The sequence below is a fragment of the Ascaphus truei genome, unplaced genomic scaffold, assembly GCF_040206685.1.
Source record: "Ascaphus truei isolate aAscTru1 unplaced genomic scaffold, aAscTru1.hap1 HAP1_SCAFFOLD_772, whole genome shotgun sequence".
Taxonomy (NCBI): domain Eukaryota; kingdom Metazoa; phylum Chordata; class Amphibia; order Anura; family Ascaphidae; genus Ascaphus; species Ascaphus truei.
This window is the reverse complement of record NW_027457107.1, coordinates 11,332-33,055: the sequence shown is the minus strand read 5'-3', so window position 1 is coordinate 33,055 and position 21,724 is coordinate 11,332. Positions and strand designations below refer to the sequence as shown.

Below are 21,724 nucleotides of genomic sequence, written 5' to 3'. Positions count from 1 at the left end.
CGGCACAAAAGGGAGAACAAGAAGGTCCAGAAACTGAAACAAGTAACTGTGGCCCAAGCAAAGAAGTTCATAGTGCTTCACAATGCAATAAAAATGTGGAAGCAAGCTCAGAGAAAGCAAAGCATGAAGATAAATTCCCTGAGAAGAGACTTGCAAGACGCACTCAAAAAACAGGGATCTCTCGCGGATGAGATTACAGTCCTACAAGGACAAGTATTGACCCTGACTAAGCGTCAGTATCCCACAGCCTCAAAAACCCATGAAGACAAGGGTACAGTGAGAGCTGAGAATACCGCTCATCTGAAAGACAAGGTTGCAAAATTTGAACCACCTAAACAAGCACTAGCAAAACCTTCAGCCACCCAACAGGCAACAAAAGAAGTTACACGTGCTGAATTAAAACCAGAAGAATCCTTAGATGATGAAGCTGAAAAGATGGGACATTCTCTGGAAGTGGGTGTGGAATTGCAACTTAATCTCAAAGAGGCTGAACTAGCAACCCCATTGAGTGGGAAAAGGGCAGAGAGACAGCTTCAAGAGCGGAAAACTCAAAGGGCTGTTTTTAAACGCTCTGCAACTGCTGCCATACAGTATGCCTACAATAAGACGAGCACCCGACGCGAGGGAAATCTCATGACCGCGCACGTAGAAAAAACACTATACTTGGAAAAAGTCCTCCTCGAGCGACTGAGGGGTGCTGATCTCAAGCACCTTCAGGAGGAGACACGAATAAACTGGAGAAAGGGCTCCAATCCCAGCAGGACTGAGGGTTCTCTTCCTCCATCCGCTCTCATTCAAGTCACAGAGATATCTAGAATGAGAGTGGAAGGATGGGCTTTGGCCGTGGCAAGCCCGAGCTTCCCACAAACAGGGGAGGTATGTAACAGGGGAGTAATCCCTGTTCAAGTAATGTGCCTTTAATCTAGCAGTGTGGTGGTTAACTGCTTGTAGTCAATTAATAAACACCACCTGCCTGATTTAGATTACTTACAAAAGCCTGTCTTTTGAGACAGGAAGGGTGTCTCCTTAGCTCATACCTGAGCTGAACTTTGGAGAGAGAGGAGCGATTGTCTTTACTCTCACAACAGTCTTGAGCTCTGCCAGAAGACACAGCATATCTGCTTTCAAGACACAGGGAAAACTTCTAAACCTGAATGCTGACACACCCTGAGGGAAGGGAGCTGAACCAGGAACAGAGAAGATTTTCCCTCCAAGGAACAGATAAGACTTTCATTCTTAAGAGACTTCGTATATCTGCTTATTTCATGCTATATGTTTTGGGGCTGGGAGACATGCTTATCTAGGGGAGTTGTGAACTGCATAGTGTTTCACTAGAAATACTCCCAAATGTTTACCCCTTGTTTGGATGGTTTCCTGATGTTGAGGAAACAGGCGCAATAAAAAGCCTTCTTTAATTTCACAATAATCAGTCTCTCTTGCATACCTCTGTGAATGTCCGTCTACAGTAAAAAGGAGGATGTACAGACAGTAGGAGGGCATTCTGTTAAGTGCATAAGCAAGGGGGCAAGATTTATGTATCATGTGTATAGTATTAGCCACGTTGCTACTCATATGTTTCTTTAAGCAAGTGTGTCTTAAGGTGGGTCTTAAAGGTGGATAGAGGGTGCTAATCGGGTATTGAGGGAAAAGGTATTCCAGAGGTGTGGGACAGTCAATGAGAAAGGTTAAAGGCGAGAGAGTGGTTTAGATACAAAGGGGGTTAAGAGAAGACATCCTTGAGCATGTCCCGGTTTTTCTCCCTGGTGCGCGGGGGAGTCGGCGATGATGCGCGGGGGGGGGGGGGTGCGTGGTGGGAGGGTAGTATTTTTTTCATGTTAAAATGCCGGGGGGCTGGGCTTAGAGAGTAGGAGCAGGGGATTCGTTGGAGGTCAGAGGATCTCGGGGGCGGGGCTTAGTACCGGGCAGGATGGAGTGAGCTGCTTCTCAGTGAGAGAGAAAGGGGTGTGTGTGAGTGTGTCCTGTCCGTATCCTGTCTGTGTGTGTGCTGTCTGTGTGTGCTGTCTGTGCTGTCTGTGTGTGCTGTCTATGTGTGTGTTTCTTGTCTGTGTGTGTGTGTCTCCTGTCTGTCTGTGTGTGTCATGTCTGTCTGTGTGTCATGGGATGAGCTGAGGGGAAGGTATGAGGAGGGGGAGATATGAGGAGCTGAGGGCAAGGTCTGAGGAGGGGGAGATATGAGGAGCTGAGGGGAAGATATGAGGAGCTGAGGGGAAGGTCTGAGGAGGGGGAGATATGAGGAGCTGAGGGGAAGCTATGAGGAGGGGGAGATATGAGGATGGGGAGATATGAGGAGCTGAGGGGAAGCAATGAGGAGGGGGAGATATGAGGAGCTGAGGGGAAGGTATGGGGAGGGATGGGGAAGGTATGGGGAGGGATGGGGTAGGTATGATGAGGGGAGGGAAATGTATGAGGAGGGATGAGGAAGGTATGAGGAGGGATGGGGAAGGTATGAGGAGGGATGGGGAAGGTATGAGGAGGGGAGGGGAAGGTATGAGGAGGGGAGGGGAAGGTAGGGTGAGGGGAAGGTATGAGGAGGGGGAGGGGAAATTATGAGGAGGGGAGGGAAAGATATGAGGAGGGGAAGGGAAGGTATGAGGAGGGGAAGGGGAAGGTAGGAGGGGGGAAGGTATGAGGAGGGGAGGGGAAGGTTTGTGGAGGGGAGGGGAAGGTATGTGGAGGGGAGGGGAAGGTATGAGGAGGGGAAGGTATGAGGAGGGATGGGAAAGGTATGAGGAGGGGTGGGAAAGGTATGAGGAGGGGAGGGAAGGTGAGGGGAATGTATGAGAAGGGGAGGGGAAGGTATGAGGGGGAAGGTATGAGGAGGGGTGGGGAAGGTATGAGGAGGGGAGGGGAATGTATGAGGAGGGGAGGGGAAGGTATGAGGGGGAAGGTATGGGGAGGGGTGGGGAAGGTATGAGGAGGGGAGGGGAAAGTATGAGGAGAGGAGGGGGAGATATGAGGAGCTAGGGGAAGGTATGAGGAGCCGAGGGTAAGGTATGGGGAGGGGGGGGGGGAAGGTATGAGGAGGGATAGGGCAGGTATGGAGAGGGATGGGGAAGGTATGAGGAGGGATGGGGCAGGTATGAGGAGGGATGGGGCAGGTATGAGGAGAGATGGGGAAGGTATGAGGGATGGGGAAGGTATGAGGCGTGGAGGGGAATGTATGAGGAGGGGAATGTATGAGGAGAGGAGGGGGAGATATGAGGAGATAGGGGAAGGTATGAGGAGCCGAGGGGAAGGTATGGGGAGGGGAGGGGCAGGTATGAGGAGGGATGGGGCAGGTAAGGAGAGGGATGGGTAAGGTATGAGGAGGGATGGGGCAGGTATGAGGAGGGATGGGGAAGGTATGAGGAGGGATGGGGAAGGTATGAGGAAGGGAGATATAAGGAGGGGGGAGAGGGTAGGTATGAGGAAAGGATGGGGAGGGAGAGGTATGAGGAGAGGAGGTATATGGGGAGGTATGAGGGGAGGAGAAGAAGGGGAGCTATAAGGAGAGGGGGAAGTATGAGGGGGCAGGTATGAGGAGAGGAGTGGGAAGTATGAGGAGGGGGGGCTGTGTGTGTTTGTCACTGTGTGTGTGTGTGTCACTGTGTGTGTGTCACTGTGTGTGCATGTATATTGGGGAGGGAGGTTGAGTGTGGGGAGGGGAGAAAAATACATGGGGTGGGGGTGTAAGAGAGGGGGGGAAGGAATGGGTGAGAGGGGGGGAAGGAATGGGTGACTGGGAAGTGTGAGGTGGGGTGAGAGTGAGGAGGTGTGTGAGAAGGGGGGTTCTCGCAAAGGCCACCAAAATGTGGGTAGAGGGCCCCGGTGAAAACGTTCTTCCTGGGCCCCAGGAAAGCTGTCTGCGGCCCTGCATGGCAGTGATGTCACTGACTGCCACAAGGAGCGCAGGAGACCCTATTTTGCAAAGTGTAAGGTCAGGAAAGTCACATTTTTAAAAGTCTTAATTTTAATTAATTCCTTAATTTTATTTATTTAATTTTAATTTGTCAATTAATTATTTATTTAATTTTAATTTGTTAATTATTTTAATTTTAATTAATGTCTTCATTATTTACATACACACACACTGCAGGGCCCACCTCCTACAGTATACACACAGACACACACTGTAGCCCCCACCAACAGGACGCATTATGGTGCCGAGGCGATGCCACATTGTAATGGAACATGTCACCATTGTCATGGCAACGGGGTGCGTCACGTGATGTAATTTGTTTTATAAATAATTTTTTATTGTCTCCCGGTTTTTCATTTTGAAAATCTGGTCACCCTATCCAGGCGTCCACCAGGTAAAGATCCACAAGATTGTAAACGTTATAGACCAATTTCTTTAATTAACACAGATATCAAAATTTATGCTAAGCTATTGGCCTACAGATTAAGCCACATCCTGCCTAGGCTCATACATCCAGATCTAGTCAGATTTATTAAGGATCGACAAGCTGCAGACAACACACGACGAATCATTGATCTGATTGAAATAGCCAATGCTAAAAAGATACAGGTAATGATGTTGAGCCTAGACGCAGAAAAAGCCTTTGACAGGATTGACTGGCCATACTTAAAAGCCACGCTTGGAGCTTTTGGTTTCGGGGAAAGGGTTCGGAATGCAATCTTATCATTATACTCGAGCCCGGCGGCTACTGTAATCTATTAGGGTTTCCCATCAGACCCCTTCCAAATTAAGAGCGGCACGAGACAGGGCTGCCCCCTTTCGCCCCTCCTGTTCGCCCTGTGCATGGAGCCCCTGGCGGCACAGATCCGTGATAACCCGGATATTTCGGGCATAGCAGTTCACTCCCAGATCCACAAGGTGGCCCTGTATGCAGATTATATTTTCCTGTCAATATCAAAACCTCTTACCTCCTTGCCGAACTTGCTTGACTTGCTAGGGAAATTTTATAAAATCTCTGGCTTTAAGATTAACCAAGCCAAATCTGAAACTTTAAATATTAACCTCCCAAAAGATATTGAAAAACTAATCGGGCTTAATTGTAATTTCAATTGGCAAAGCAAAAACATCAAATATTTAGGGGTTTACATTACCAAAGATTATTGAAATATTTATGATGCAAATTACCCCAAACTTATCCGGACATTAAAAGAAGACCTGAGAAAATGGGCACCATACAGGATCTCCTGGCTAGGAAAGATTTATAGTGTCAAAAGGAATCTCCCCCCTCGCTTTCTGTATCTATTTCAGACATTGCCGGTGCCACTGAGACTGAAGGAAATACTCTCACTTCAGTCTGCAATCTCTGCATTTATCTGGGGAGGTAAGAAGCCGAGAGTAAATAGATTAATTCTAAAGAAAACTCCCCTAACGGGGGGTCTAGCGGTAACTTGCCTGTTGTCCTATTATAAGGCGGCACAATTATGCCAAATTATACAGTGGCAGTGTGACCCAGCATTGAAAAGATGGGTGGCTCTGGAGAGTGAATTCTGCTCCCCATTAGAGCTGAGTAATCTCATTAGGCTACCTAAAACAGCGCTCAGGTCAGCTAATACGCCTCTTTCCTCAATGACCAGCTCCTTGTCTGTTTGGGAGGCATGTATTTGTAACTGTGCTTTAACCAAATGATGACCCCTCTCTGGGGCAACCCGGACTTTGCTCCAGGTTTGAATAGTAGCTACTTCTCTATTTGGAAACAAAATGGCTTTAATAGATTTAGAGATCTGGAGAGTAGAAAGGGTATTAAATCATTCGACCAAATTAGATCAGACAAAATTGTCCCCCACTAAGAATTCTTTAGATACCTCCAGATGAGAGCATTTTATAACAAATTAGCCCCCCACTCCACCTTGACTACTTCTGAGAAGCTCTGTGTTAAAAAAAAAAAACAACACTCGGGGACTCACATCACAGGTGTACAGAGAAGTGATCAGTTCTGGGCCAGGAGAACACCCAAAGCTAAACTACATGAAGCAATGGGAGGCAGACTTAGGCCTCGGCCACGCTCCCTGCTGGCGTGCTGAGGCGCAGAGAAAGCGGGTGCTTTCCCTGGCCTTGCGGTTGCTTACCGCACGCGCTGTCAGTGGGCCGTCAGGGGGCGGGCTGGGGGCGGGCGGGCGGGCGCGTCACTGGCCGGGGGCGGGCCAGTGACGTCACAGAGCTGGTTCGCCCTGATTGGGCGAACAGCTCACGTGACCGGCCTGTCTCGCCGGAAAGCGGGGGAATTTTAAATTCCCCCAAGTCCTACGCTTCCGCGCGCCTGCATAGGTGAGCCCCTACTAAAGCCGCTCTAATTGCGGCTGTAGGGGCTCAGTGCTGTGCGGGAGCGCGCATCAGCAAGTAAGCACTAAACATGGCCGAGGCCTTAGGGGAAGAGCTAGAGGGAAAAACTTGGACGGCAATAGTTATGGCGGTGACCAAAACATCGATTTGCACTACATTAAAGGAGAACGCATATAAAGTCCTGATGAGGTGGCATCTAACCCCAATTAAATTATCTCGTGCCCTAGACAATTGCACACTTTGCAACAGCAACGAGATGCGAGATCGCAGCACTATGGAAACAACCGGAAATTCCATCTATCCCAAAGATTCAGAACAGAATTTGGTTTGTCTGCCAGATGGAAAAGTTAACAAGTCTGGTTAATGACACTGGCAAACATTTCCTAAAAGTCTGGACGCCTTGGCTGGCCCAGACAGATATCCCCGGGGTTGAGGTAAGCACGATTTGGCATTAATAGTTCCAGATGCGTTCTCTTGTGAGTAGTATCACAGCCTAAAGCGGCGGTATTATGCAGAGATATGTGCAAAAAAGCCCGGGCGCTACCCTAATAGGATATAATAATAATATAATAATATAATAAACTATATCTATGCTCAATGTGTTGAAAACAAAAAATTTAAATTTTTTTATAATATATGATTGATTATTTAAACAGAAAAATTAGTATGATTGTGCAGGACTTTTATTTATGAATCTTAATAAGCAATATGTTTTTAAAACCTACCGTTGTGATATTAATTAATAACTATGTACTTTAACTATTTATACATGCTCTTAAAACTTAATTCTATTTACCAAAATGGACTTTTATGCTGTCTTAAGTAACCAGAAAGACACTGTATTCAAGCAGAGGTTTATTTATCTATTTATTTAATTAACCACATAGTCAAACCATGTAAGACCATGTCCACACGACAAAAGGATTTTCCTGACATAAGGCATGTCGTTATTAAATATGGATATAGGTACCATGCTAATGTGGTAGGATTTAATGATTCAAGAGGGGGAGCGCGATGTATGGGCGCTCACTGCCTCTAAAGAACTGACAGCCGAGGAGGGAGAGTGACGACACAGTTTGCAAGCAAGGGAGGGACTCAGGGAGACGATCGGATTGGCTGAGGGATCTCTACAAAAGGCCATGACCCCAACCATTCCTTTCTACGGAGCCTGAGGAAGCCCAAGAAGGGCGAAACGCGTTGCTACGATCCCTGAGTACTTTTGTCTAACTTGAGCCACCGTCAGAAGCAGGAAGCAGGAGCACAGCACACCATCCGGACGCGGAGAGCTAGCTGCGCACTTGAGTATCCTGCACGAACTTTTTCTGATGTTTTGGCTCTTTTAATTCATTCCAACTCTTAGCCGCTTTGGACAAAGTGTTATTAATTGTTTTTTAGTTGTTTTTTGAGACGTCTTCCTGCTGGTGTTTAATAAAGATCAGGACTTTTTCACCCTTTCAACTTTGTGCACCATTGTGTGGCTCAGGGAACATTTGAGTGATTGCAACACTCAGCTGAAGGTCTTTGGTATTTGGAACACCACGGAGGGGAAAAGATACCTATCATAGCCCTTACTCACATATGGCCATGTGAGTTTTATTATCTTACTCACACATCTACCCACCTCCTGTCCTTTCACCCCCCTCTTTTTCCCTATCTTATAGTGTGGAAATTAGGAAGGGCGCTTTGACAGCCCTGGAGTGAGGTGTAATAAAAGATACCTCCCCCCAGAGACCACTCACGCTTGCCCGTGTGAGTGTACGCAGTATATCTCTGCGCTTTTTGATTCAAATACAACCGTCTATGTCATAAGTATATTCTGCTTTATCTCTGACGTGTTTGTCTTTATCTCATTTTCACTCTGAGGACGACATTACAAGCTATCCCTACAGAGAAGACCAGAAAAGTTCAACTTCAGACCAGCGGAGAAGTCAAGTACAAGTGGAAGAAAAACAGAAGATACAACAGCAAGAGTAAAGATACCTTGATGTGAAAGCATTTACACAAGGCCGTGTAAGTGTTTATGTTATTTTACATTTTATTTCACATCACAGTTATTTACCACCTTATTATAGATATATTTGTTTTAGTTCCTCAACCTGTGCTCCCCCTTTTTTGTTCGTATTATGCAGAGAGCCTGTTGAGGATAGTTAGAGGCATAACCAGGCCACAGCGATCCCATCCCCTGCATCAGCGAGGTTTATAAGGGATTGATTCTCAAGTGAGGATATCTCCTGCGGGGGAGCAGACCAGGACACTCACCCATCCCCTTCCGTCCCCCTTTTTCCCGCGTTACTTCATTTGTCTTCTGTTCTTAGTTGGTTAGTGGTTCTTTGCATTTATAGTAATTCAATTTTACTTTCATATACCTTCTAGATGAGATATCATTTGGAGCAATTGTTAATCTGGACATCTGTATGATATTGCCATGATACAATGCCTGGATGTTTGTCAAGCCAATGTCACAGTTTTGACTCTGAAAAACAAATACAATTGAAGTTATAAAAAAAAAAGAGTAGAGTGATTCTGGCAGCAGCGTTTAGGATAGATTATGCGGGAGACAGGTGAGAGGCAGGAAGGCCGGACAGCAGGAGGTTACAGTAATCGAGACGTGAGAGAATGAGGGCCTGTGTCAGAGTTTTAGCAGTTGAGCAACAGAGGAAAGGGCGTATCTTTGTAATATTGCGGAGGAAAAAGCGACAGGTTTTAGAAACGTTTTGAATGTGAGAGGAGAATGAGAGAGACGAGTTGAGTGTGACCCTATGCAGCGTGCTTGAGCTACTGGGTGAATGATAGTACTTCCAACAGTAATGTGGAAGGAGGTAGTAGGGCCAGGTTTGGGAGGAAGTATGAGGAGCTCTGTTTTTGCCATGTTAAGTTTAAGTCGGTGGAGGGCTATCCAGGATGATATAGCGGTGAGACATTCAGAAACGTGTCTCACAGATATAGAGGTATACTGTTTATATTTGGGGATGTATGTATATTTTTATCTTGGAAGTGGGTGAGTAAGGGGATGACCCCTAAATTGGGTGCTCTAAAGAAAACCTTGCTGGCAAGTCTGAATTGTTTCTTAGTATTAAACAAGCGGAGTACTCTGTCATCTAAGGTAAACGGTAATGAATGATAAGCAGTATGCAGTCAGTCTATAGCAGTGGGTTAAATGACCCGTACACGGACATGAAGCCTTCTAACCTGACCGGTGAGCGTGTATCCAACCGGCGGTCCCTTCTCTGGTGGGCCTCTCTGTGTTCCGTGGTCTGCGATATCCTGCAGCACTCCGTACAGCTGCTTCCTGTCCGGGGATCCTGTCCTCCACTGGCGGTCCTTTCTGGCAGCCCTCGGGGTACACAGCGACCTGTGACCCCCGGATGTACCTGCTGCTGCTGCTTCCGTATCCTGTGTGACAGAGAATAGCTCCGCTCCACTGCGTGCGTCCGTCCCGATGAGAGGTATAGTAGAAAAAAGGGGGGGGGGGGGGATACGAGCACTGCAAAAAAGACACTCTGGCTAGGGCATGTGCAAAAACGTAGAAAAAGGCTTTATTGTGGCTGGTACGCCATTAAAATTACATGTTCACCGTCCTCTAGGTGAACATGTAATTTTAATGGCGTACCAGCCACAATAAAGCCTTTTTCTACGTTTTTGCACATGCCCTAGCCAGAGTGTCTTTTTTGCAGTGCTCGTATCCCCCCCCCCTTTTTTCTACTATATTTTTATCTTGCACAGCATTAAACATAAGATCAGACATTAGGAATAGTCGCCCTTGACCCTAAGACCCAATGAGCGATCAGTCGGCCGCGTCAGGGTCTGGGGCTTCATCCCCAGTGTCTGATCTTATGTATGTTTCCCGTATTGTGTTATAATCCCCTGTATTATATTGTTACATGTGTAAAGCACTACGTACATTGCTGGCATTATATAAATAAAATACACCCTTGCCAAACAAAAATGTCTGCCCCATCTTGTATCATATCGCAGTTAAGGACACAGCCTCAATGACACAAGCGCACACACAGATACATACATAGACCTATAATCACAATGGGGCAGATGCACCCAGCGCCGGTACAGGGTCAGTGCACCCAGTCTGGTGTTAATTCTCTTTGACTTGAATAGGAGTTAATGGATCAGGTGTGCTGACCCTGTACCGGTGCTTGATGAATCTGCGCATGTGTCATTGAGGCCATGTCCTTAAACTGTGCTAGTTCCGATCAGGACACTGTGGCAAGGAAAAAATCGGAAGTCTTTGTGTGATAGTGACCTAATCGGCACTATTGCAGTATAATGAATAACCCTCATTGGGTGCATATGTCTGTGCATGTATTTATGTATATACACATATAATGACAGCCTAACTCACTGGAATTACATGGTGTAGAAGAAGTTCCTGAGGAGCGTCGCCGTATGCACATAAAAAGAAAAAAACAGTGGATAGTGTAATATTGTAATAAACAATAAAAAGTGAAAGTGAATAACGAGTTCCTACTCACAAAAGTAGCAGGAATATAGGCATGTGAGTCAATAGTACTCTGTGATGCAGCTCGTTCCGGAGGTTTGGTATATGGGTCAGCACATCTTGGAAAAATAGAAAACAGCCATAGTGTAGATGGAAATAAACTTTATCTAATAAGTAAGTCAATTGGAGGCTTACGGCTTTAGAAGGAAATACAGCATTGGGGATATTATCTCAGATGCAGCATAGGTCGTCTCGTCTGCTTCTACCCGCTGGCGGCGTCCGCGAACGTCACTTCCGGATCGTGACGTCACTTCCCGCCGGAGCTGAGGATCATGAGAGTTCCCTTGCTTCTTTCCCTCCTCTACCAAGATGGCGGCGGAAGCCCGACTCGACGCGTTTCGACGTGATGACGTCTTCTTCATTTCATTTTTCCAAGATGTGCTGACCCATATACCAAACCTCCGGAACGAGCTGCATCACAGAGTACTATTGACTCACATGCCTATATTCCTGCTACTTTTGTGAGTAGGAACTCGTTATTCACTTTCACTTTTTATTGTTTATTACAATATTACACTATCCACTGTTTTTTTCTTTTTATGTGCATACGGCGACGCTCCCCTGGAACTTCTTCTACACCATTGCGGCAAGACTTCTGGAACAGTCTTTTGTCGGGGTCGAGTGATAAGTTGTTTTTGCCTTTATTTCACTGTCATTAATATTATTCACTGTATATTATTTGTATTTTGTTATCACTGCACAATTTTTGCATAAGATTTCACTTTCACTGCTTGTGGTGCAGTAGAGCGCAATCTAGTGTTTTTTTACATTCACTGGAATTACAGTAAGAAAGTATATATAAATATGATCACACGTCACAGACATTTCATATTACACTAGCGCCTGCACCCACAGCCCGGGCCTCCACCAGGGGGCGACAGCTGGGACTCCAGTCCTGGTGCAGAGGGGGCCTCCTGGAAGGTGCTACAGAGGGGGCCTGCTGGAGGCTGTCTTTAGGGCTGCCTGTCTAAAGAGGGAGGCTTCCCCGACAGGCACCTCTCTGGGCAGCTCTGCAGGCCCCCTTAATCTTCCAGGGAAGCAGGTAGGCGGTGGGCTCCTTTCCCCCCCCCCACCACTCTCTCTCCCCTCCTCTCTCCACCCCCCCCCCAATTTCTCCTCTCACCTTCTCTCTTTCTCCCCCTCCTTTCCTCCCCCCTCCTCTTTCTCTCCCCCATCCCCTCTCTCTCCCCATTAGAGGATAAGGAGGAGGTGCTGCACGAGAGACATGTTGTTGTTTAAATGATAACAAATAGAAAGAATGTGAAATTATAATAGTAATAATCCCAGAAGGGCGGGACATTACCTGGCCATGAATGGACGTAACTAACATATATAAGCACAACGTAATGTATAGCAGCCAGAGAATCGCTTTATTTGGGAAAAATTACAAGGTGGAATTGTTGCTGTAAACTGATAAAATCGAGTCTGCAAACGTCACAGCACCTGGGGAATTCTGGGTAACCGCGGTTGCCGGCGCATGTTATCTGTTTGGTAAATCCTAATATACAGCAGCTTCACAAAATAGTGCCAGTGTTCATGAGGAAGAACAGGGGTATAGGGCTATTAGAAGGGCCATTATAGGGGGTGTGAGCTGCTTATAGAGCATTGGAGTATAACCAGCCCCTAATAAAATCCCTGCATACTGTGTGTTCTGGGGAATTTGCTGTTATGTTTTTGGAGTTTAAGGGACTTATTAACCCTTTGAGTGCCACCGCCGCTACGGCACAGTGTGGTCATGTGATCACAGTGGCCATTTTGGAGGAAACAGATGAAGAGCGATCCTCCTCCATTTCCTCACTGGTTAGATCGCGCTCCATGGGAACACAGGAAGTGATCTAACCCGGAAAAACAACACGCACACACGTGTCACTATGTCCTGGGGCACGCACAGGGTTAAATCCGCTCTGAAGCAGTGTCCGAAAACTCCCATTCACGTGAGCGGAGCATTTGGAATAATCCCCTTAATGAGGCAGATGGGGAGATGGAGGGGAGGGGGGGCCATTATGCACAGAGGAAACGGTCCCAGAATTCCTGGCGCTGCCCCACGGTATCTTGTTTCTTTAAATTGATGATGTCATTTAAAAGGTGCAAACCCACGTAGTTATCCAAAGACAATCTCTGTAAAGAACGTTGATACTTTACCAAATGTAAACGGGCTAAAAGCAAAAAATTTGTTGATGGCCTTTAAATGGGTGGGATTGTCAATTGTTTCCTCTGCACTGAGCCCTCCCCCCTAATCCTAGGGCCAATCATAATAAGGGATGGAGAGAGGGGGCTATTCCTGTGCAAACACCTGTAGAACACAGTGACATCCCGCCCAAATCCCAGCTCCCCATGATGTGTGTGTATCAGTGTGTTACTAAATATGTGCAGTGGTAAAAGAGCATCAGATGCTGCATTAGGGCCCGAGGTTGACACCTTCTATTGAAGGCTAACCCGGAGATAACATCTGTTACATTTATCTTCTTTATACAGGTTTATTTCTCCTAGCTTCGGCGGTGGCGTCTTCCGGCTCCTCCCGGCTTCCTCCCGGCTTCCTCCCGGCATCACCCCCTGCAAATCCCATCAACATGGCTGCGTGACGTCAAATGGGGCCGCGTTGCCGCCCGGAGATTTACCAGGTAAACCCATAGCCCGGTAAAACCCATAAATAGCGGACTCGCGTTTTAACGGATCGCATTATTACGGGGTTTGTCTGTATGTATGTGTGTGTGTGTGTGTGTGTGTGTGTGTATATATATATATATATATATAGGGGCCATGCACACATATATGTATATATATATATGTAGCCCCGAGGTAAATTTACACTTTCTGGCCCCCCTCCGCGAGTGCCGTGTGGTAGCGGGTGCCGCCGGAGGTTGCGACGGACCCGCCGGCACTTCGCGAGGGTGGGGGCCAGTGCAGGGAGCAGCGCGAGGTATTGCGGTGCAGGCCGGTTGCCGGGGACGCGATCGGGCCGTCGCTAGGGCCGCGATCGCGTTGCCACCGGCCCGGCTTGTAAAGTAGAGGGCGCCGCCATTGCGCGTTAGCTCGCGCATGCGCAGTAGGCGGCAAGCGCAGGGAAGGCTCCAGACAGGTCGCGCATGCGCAGGTAGGATCCCCAGAGCTAGGGAGAGATCGCGCGAGGGCAGGCATAGGGAGACAGAGATCAGGTGCTCCATTGCGGCCAATAGGGCTGAAGGAAGCTCAGCCCGGGAAAATAGATACATTTTCCCGGGCTTTGCTCAGGCAGTCAGGCAGAGGAGAAGGAAGGAGTAGGAAGGGTGTAGGGAGCGCGTGGCTCCTGCACCAGGTAAGGGTTCTCCTTAGGTTCCCAGGCAGGTCCCAATTCCCGGTAAGGGCAGGGGGTAACTGAAGAGGGACGGCCCTAGATAGGGAAGGTCACCCGTAGGTGTGTAGGTGCAGGTTTAGCAGTGCCACAGCGGGTAGTGCTGTGCGCACTGGCAAATAGGCACAGAGTGTGTGCAGTGGATTTGCTGCGGGGATTCAGGTGGCTGTGTACGAATGCAGCTGTGTGTGTGTGTTGCTGCATGTGCTGGGCGCAGTGTGTGCAGCGTGGGTGGATGTCTGCAGGCTGACGGTGAGAGCTGTGTGTCTGCTGCAGGCTGTTAGGAGTAGCAAGTAGTTAGTAGTTACAGATAGGACTGGGTAGCTAGGGGAGGGGGCAGGTTATTACTCCGCAGGCCCTAGGAGTTTTCCCCAAGCCACCCCAGGTTGCGGTTCATCAGGGACAGGCCCTAAGTTAGGGTTCCTGTCACGTTAAGGGATAGGGATAGCGGCGGTTGCTGTTCCCGTGAGACGGTGTGTTACCGAGAGACGTTTGTGTTCCCGTGAAGCGGTGGGACCCTCGTTGGGGTCCTGGAGAAGTACCTGGATAGGATCAGACGGAGGCTTCGCACGTCTGACCCTTTTAGAAGAGTGTAGCAGGCCCGAGCATCGGAGTGCTCGGAAGGTATTTCTACACATGTGCACCAACAGGCCTAATAGATAATTTAGTGACTGCGCAGTCACCCACGACCTCCGTAGGAGTACGGGACATTGGGTGTGGGGGATCACAGGACACTGGGTGTGAACACCAGACATTGGGCTGAGGTGATATGGTTAAGGTGATGCGGATAGAGCATGATGTTATGTAATGTGTTATATGTTCTCAAGTAAAGTGTTAGTTATTGTTTTATCGTATACGTGTGTTATTGTATTTCTTACCCAGGGCTATCTTTCATAACGGGGATCCTGGGTAAGTGGAGGCGCTGCACCAGGTAAATGGTAAGGGTTTCCCCAGGCTCCCAGCTAGCGGAGGCTCAAATCTCCTGGAGCCACAGGTGTTATACAGTTACCAGTAGTCCCTTAGAAGAGGTGTGCCGCAAGGAAAGGGACCGGTTAGACCACAGGGGCCAATGTGAGATTGGGTGGGTCAGGCCGGTTCACAAAAAAGGCTACATTTGGAGGCGCTGCTGAGATATCAGACCTGGGGTGCCCTGTATGTTTTTTTTCTAAATTGTGTCCTATTTTTGTTCCACCATGTGGGTGCTCTCAAAGCAGGAGGTCTACGCATGGGCCTTGAAAGTGAACGTGACTCCTAACCGCGTGGTTGCCGTGGGGGCAGTCCCGGCTGGCGTGCCCTTGTTAGATGTCCAGGCGCAGGTTCGGAAGCTCCCTGGACTGGCGGGTACGTGGGTCAGAGGGCAAAGGTATGATGACACCGTGCAATGGAGTACTGTCCTGATATATGCAGGCCAGACCCTAAGCGAGGAAGATGGCCCTAAATTCTTAAATTTGCCCGGGGGTCCGACCGATGGGTGCCCCTTTATCTACCCTGACTTGGCAGTATCTGCCTGCACCGAGAGCCCTATTGACATTGACAGTGAGCCCCACCCAAAATGGCGACTCCCGCCAAATCACCATGGCACGTGTGCGGCTGACTGCCAGCCTGCACAGAAGAATGTTGCAAACCCCTGCCCAGGACTGGCGGGAAAACCAGAGCCCCGCCCCCACACTGTGAGTGACTCAGTACCGAGTTCGCAACATTCCCCAAAAGACTGTGCTGCTCCTCCTCTAGAGTCCACCAGGGGGAGGGAGTGTCGTGAGCAGAAATCAGCCATTTCTGTTCCCCCTAAGGAAAGCAAGGGATGCCGAGAAAAGCACCCTTGGCTGTATAGAATCGTACGGGCCCCCCATTTAGTCTTGCCAATGGTGGTGTGCCCGTGTGCGTTAAAAGAATGGAAGGTGACGGGTGGCTGGATGGACGGAGCATCTGAGTCACCAGTTGCCCTCACGATGACCGTGGTAGACGGGGAAGAATGCCTGTACGGCCGTCTGAATGAATGTGAGTGTGCCGTTGGGGAGCTGACCCAAGGGCCTAAGTGTCCTGACTGTGCGGCGCAGTTCCTGCAACCCAAACCGCCAGCGGCAGAGGACACTGTTGCAGAAATGGAGTGTTCCCTCCCCGAGGATGAGAGAGACTGCCAGGGGTTACACCCTGATGTGTATGAGCCCTGGAAATTGCCAGGAATAGAGGTCACGGTGCTAATGTGCCCCTGCCTGAGTGAAGCCCTTAAAGAGGGAGTCAAACCGTCCCAGTTACAGCTAGGTTTCAGGTCAACTGAGGTGGACGGAGAAACGTTTACCCAGTGTTTTGGCCTCAAATGTGGCTGTTCCCGGAGGGAGGCACTGGCGTGGGAGCCTCAATGTGAGTGTTGCGGGGCCTGGTTCCTAAAGCCTATCCTACCCCAGGCGGCGGAACCAGCAGAGAAAGAAGAGGAGGGGCTGTGTGCCCAAATGGACTTTCCAGACGCTGAACCGGAGCCACTGAAGGCAGAGCTCCAGATGTCGGAACCCCAGATGTCGGTTCCAGACCCGGTTCCCGAGCAGGAACCACCGATGCCAGAACCACAGATCCCGGAGGCCCAGGGTAAGGTGTTTGTACCCCCGCCCATGTGTGGTGATTCTAGCGACCAACCGAGAGTGGTGATGCGCCTGCCGGCGGACCACTCCAGTGAGGTCACTGAGCCAACCACCTCAACTGATGCAGACCATGATGTGGGCCCGTGTGACCTGCAACGGCCAGTCCGGCCTACCACCGAGGTACCAGCGGTCCCAGGCTTGGGATCAGTACCTGCCGACAACGATAGGGGTAAGTTGACTGCCCCAAGGGGTGTCGGGTGTGAGCTCCCCGGTGATCGTGGAGCCTGGTGACTCCAAAGGTAGGGTCACCCGGGCGATGGGCTCACCCCGTCATCGCGTCTTGGTGGAGGTGTCTCCCCCAGAAGATCTCTGCAGATCATGGAACGAACTCGACCTCATCAAGGTATCCGGTGTAGCGGACCGGAGCGACACATACTCCTGCACGAGGAGTCTCCAAGCTCGGCCTTCCCGAGACCCGGGCCTGCACGAAGAGGTTGTGCTGCCCAACGATGGTGTCACCGTTAAAGGGATTGCTGGAGCGGACAAAGACTGTGTTGAGACCGCTCTGGTAGTTGTGGCCTCTCCCAGGTGCGCGATGGAGCGCTATGTTCACCATGTGGTGGACCGAGGCAAGAGACTGAGCCTCCCTGTCTCCCGTGAGACGAGACCGGAGGATCCGGCAAGGGGGAGAAGGTGGGCTGGTGCAAGGGACTGGTCTTGAGCTCCAAAAGACTCACAGGAGTCAAGGTGGGATACCCTCACCCAATCAGTTAGGGGAACTCCACTCTGAGACTCAGCTGGCCTCGGGTATCCATGCGGGTATGTTGGGTACCAGTGAACAAATGCCTAATGTATGTGAAGTAACAGTTACAATGCATTTTCCATTATATAATCCTCTGTTGCATGGTTGCTACCCAAGCGAGGTCGTTGGGATTCTGCGAGGGGGAGAATGTAGCCCGGAGGTAAATTTAGGCTAAACCATAATACTGAGTTGTGACCATGCAGCAAGCTTAAGCCTATAGGGAACCATGTTAAAAATGGTTATTGAGGCAAAAAGTGACACTGTGTGCTCATTTGCATGTCATTTCCCAGAATCCCTTGCTGCAGTGGAAGTGCTGTATGCTGGGTGATAATGGGGAAAGGCGGGGTTGCAGACCTGCCTAAGACATGCAGATGAGCATACAGTTATATTTGCATATTTGCTTTCCTGTGGAGGGTTTTTGTCACTTTTTTTACTCACCATAACTTAACTCAGTATTATGGTTTAGCCTATCCCATAGCCTCTCTTGCATTCCCAGTAAAATCAACCCCACACTGATGAGACCCATCAAGGTCGAAACGGCTGTCTGTGGGTGGTTTTCTGGGTATGCACCTTAACCCTGGCTGTGCTCAAAGCTGTGACCATGCAGCAAGCTTAAGCCTATAGGGAAACATGTTAAAAATGGTTATTGAGGCAAAAAGTGACACTGTGTGCTCATTTGCATGTCATTTCCCAGAATCCCTTGCTGCAGTGGAAGTGCTGTATGCTGGGTGATAATGGGGAAAGGCGGGGTTGCAGACCTGCCTAAGACATGCAGATGAGCATACAGTTATATTTGCATATTTGCTTTCCTGTGGAGGGTTTTTGTCACTTTTTTTACTCACCATAACTTAACTCAGTATTATATATATATATATATATATAGTGGCAGGACGGCCTCGCGGCGGGGTCAGTAAGACGCTTGACACGATGGGAAACTTTAAACACTAGTGGTTTATTAGCCACAACCAAAATAAGTACGGGTGCACTGTCCCTTTAAGAAACTACTTTCTTGCAAATTAAAGCCTAGTCCTGTTAGGGACACTAACTCACTTCTTGAGCCCTTACTAACAGGACAGCCAGCTAATCTGGTCATGCCCAAAACATGCTACACAAACGATAACCAATAAGCATAATAAGAATAAAGTCTTATCTGTTTTTCAGCTCCAACAGCAAACAGGAACACGGTTCCAGGGAGCAGGCTGTGTCTAGCCTCGCAGCAATCTGTATCTTTATCCTGGGTTGGGGTCCCAGCTGGTCCCAGCAGCCTAGCTCCTCGCAGCACTGGGGGACCAGAGCAGCAACAGCTGCTACGGCTTCCAAGCCGGGAGAGTTCTCTCCACCTTCCTGTGGAAAAACAAGCTCACCTTGTGTGAGCAACTTCTTGCTTTTTAAAGCACTTGTTTCACTGATAGTTCAGCCCCTGTTTAATTAGGCTGCAGATGTGCTTTCTCTGTCTGAGGAGATTAACACTCAGTGATCTGGCTGCAGCATCTCTCCATTCACTGTCACAGCCCACTGAGTCAGTGACTCTGTCACATATCCCTCTCCCCAGCGAAACATTGTCCTGTGGAGCGGCCCGTGCACCATTCCCGTGCACCAGCATCTTCGTCGCCAATGTCTGACGTCGGCCCTTCCCTCCCCCTTTTTTTTTCTTGCCTTCCAATTTAGGCATTTTCTTTTTTGGGTAATTACCAGGCCATTTGGGCCTGAACACTCATCCTTCTCTACCTCTTTCTCTTGTGCCGTCCTGAGTCTAGGGTTGAAGCTCCGCCTTTGTTGTGTCCCCTTTTGCAAATGTCCCCAAGCCTCCTGCTGTCTATCAGCTATCTCTGCCTTCTTCCTCTTGGGCTCAGAGTCTCCCTTACCCTGTAGAAGAGCCAAGACCTCAGTTAGCTCATAGTATTCACTCACCAGTGCTTGTCCTGCTTCTCCCTCTGTTTTTTGACCTTCCTCAAAGGTTTTTTGTACTTCTTCGTCTGAATCAGAAGTCTTCCTGGCCCTTTTCTTAGAAGAACCCACACAGATTAAAGCTTCCCATAATACAGAGCTGTCAAACTTTCTCTTATCTTCCGGGCTCTTTTCCAGCTTTTGTTCCTCACCATTTTCTTTAGCTTCCTCTTCATTTTCAACAGAACCAGCACTACCAGTAGAGGACATGGTAGCACTCTTTGCTTTTTCAACCTCATCTTCTTTGTCACTTTCAGAAGGCAGCTTTGCACGCTTTTTAGGGGTGACCATTTTTTTAAAAGAGGCCCATGGTGTAATGCCTTCTTTCTTTCTCCATCAGAAGTGGCCCCTTCACCTTCTGTTTCAACAGTCTGTGCTGTGTCTCCCATTACATTTTCTGTAGGAGAGGTCTCTATAGACTCATCAGGAGAAGAGGGCGAACTGTCTCCTCCATCTACCTCTGCAGGATCACGAGACTCCAATGAGACAGGTACTTGTTCTGTCACATACTCTGCCTTTGTCTCTTCTTCCTTCTTTCCTTTATGCTTCTTGCCTGAAAGCTTCTTTAAACCTGATCCAGTGAAAAGCTTCCTTAGAGGGCTACCTTGAAGCTTAGCCTTCTCTTGTGAAGACAGTAACTCCGCTTCAGTGGTGATGGCTTCTGGACCTTTCTCCATCAGCGTATTTTTAGTGTTGGTTTTCACCTCATTTATCTTTATAACTTCAATTTGGGTGGGGGTCTTATCAACCCTAAGTGCACCCCATGATGCCGCTCTATTACCGTCGGCAGACTCGTAGGCTTGGGCCTTTCTTTCTTGTCCCTTTAATTTACTCTGTTGGGAGTGTTGCTGGATAACCTGTGATGTCTTTCTCATCTTATTTTCCAACTGAGCGGTGTCCAACATAGCCACATGCTCAGTCTTTAGGGCCTCGAGTATCTCGTCCAGGTCACGCTTTTGTTTCTCCGCCAACTTGCGGCCAGCACGCTCAGACTCCAGGTCCTTCCTCAGGTCAAGGCTGTCCTTCTGCATATCCTTTTTCACTCAGTGCCGCTGCCAGTTCATCCTCTTTGGTATTGAGTCGCGACTCCACATCTCTTAGCAGGTTCAGCGCAAGGCTTAAATCTGTTTATTTTCCTCTATTTCTGACCTGCAATTGCCTGTGCTCCTCCCAGACATTGTCCAGCTCCAGCTGCAGTCGGTCCCTCTCATTAGCCGTGTCGTCCAGCAGCCTGTGGGTATCAGCCATCTCGATTTCATAGCGCAATGTCAGGCAAGCCACCTGACGGACGGTCACCTCCTCCCTCTCGGCGAGTTGTATTTTGCGCTCAGCAATCTGCGTCTGCAGCTCTTCAATTTGATCCTGCAAATCCCCTCTCAGGGCCTTCACCTCTTTCCGGTGCTTGCTCTGGGCTTGCGTCAGCGCTGCCTTCATCTTTTGGAGCTCTGTAGTTTTTGTCGCCAGTATCGCCGCTGCTTCTGTTTTCCAGGCTTCTTTCTCCTTGGCATACTGACTCATGGAGATGGAGTTGCCTCTCTGCTTCTCCAGCTCTTGCTCCAGTCTCTGGACCTTTTCGCGCTCCCTCTCACACAGAATCACCTGGCTTTCAAGCTCCGCCCCCAGCGATACTCTTGTGGCGTACAGCGTGGCCCTCAGCTCCTCATGCTGTTCTGTGGGGACATACTGGGTACTCAGCCGTTCCTGTAGCACTTGCTGCTTCTCCTTGGCCGCTTGCAGACTTGCATGTAGCTCTTGCAGCTGGCTCTGCCATAGGTGCGCTGCTTGTGTGTGCTGCGCCAGGGAGACACGTTGCATCCTCTCTGCATTCTGCAGTGCTTCCTGCACCTCTAATTTTTCTTGCGCCAATTGCGCCTTCACTTTCTGCGCTTGGTGAAGCTTCTCAGTCCCATCACTGACCTGACCGGTCAGGTTTAAAACCTCTTCTTTCAGGTTTATATTCTCCATTTTCACAGTCTCTATATCCCTTAGGACCGTCTCATTGGCTTTCTTCAAAGTACCCAGCTCTGTTTTGAGCGCGCTAGCTTCTTGGTGAGAAACTTCTAAGTCTTTGATGAAGTTTTGCACATCTCGGTGGCTTGCTGACGCCTGTTGTCCTGATATCGCAGGCTCAAGTGGTTCGGTCACTTCCTCTGTGACTTGAGAAATATTTTTATTTTTCTTCTTTCTCTTTGTTTTATTAGTTCCAGAGACATCAGTGGTACTGGGCACACACACACACTGGACACTTTTGCAGCTTCCATCTGCGGGTACGTCTCTCTTCTCGGGGCCACATATG

The 21,724-nt window shown here is 48.9% G+C and overlaps 1 protein-coding gene across 1 annotated transcript; it reads left to right on the top strand.

Annotated features, from left to right (window-relative positions):
- Positions 1-13,250: 13,250 nt before the first annotated feature.
- On the top strand, positions 13,251-19,490 carry LOC142486187 (uncharacterized). The gene is made up of 3 exons (XM_075584839.1): positions 13,251-13,393; positions 14,612-16,603; positions 19,439-19,490. The coding sequence occupies exons 2-3, from the start codon at positions 15,297-15,299 to the stop codon at positions 19,488-19,490; spliced, it is 1,359 nt and encodes a 452-aa protein (XP_075440954.1). The 5' UTR covers positions 13,251-13,393; positions 14,612-15,296.
- Positions 19,491-21,724: the final 2,234 nt, after the last annotated feature.

Bases quoted from the DNA above. Each gene is read 5' to 3' on its own strand.
- LOC142486187 (XM_075584839.1), top strand. From the start codon at position 15,297: ATGTGGGTGCTCTCAAAGCAGGAGGTCTACGCATGGGCCTTGAAAGTG. The intron at 16,604-19,438 runs GTCGGAACCCCA...CCTTCCTCAAAG, and splicing joins CTGAAGGCAGAGCTCCAGAT to GTTTTTTGTACTTCTTCGTC.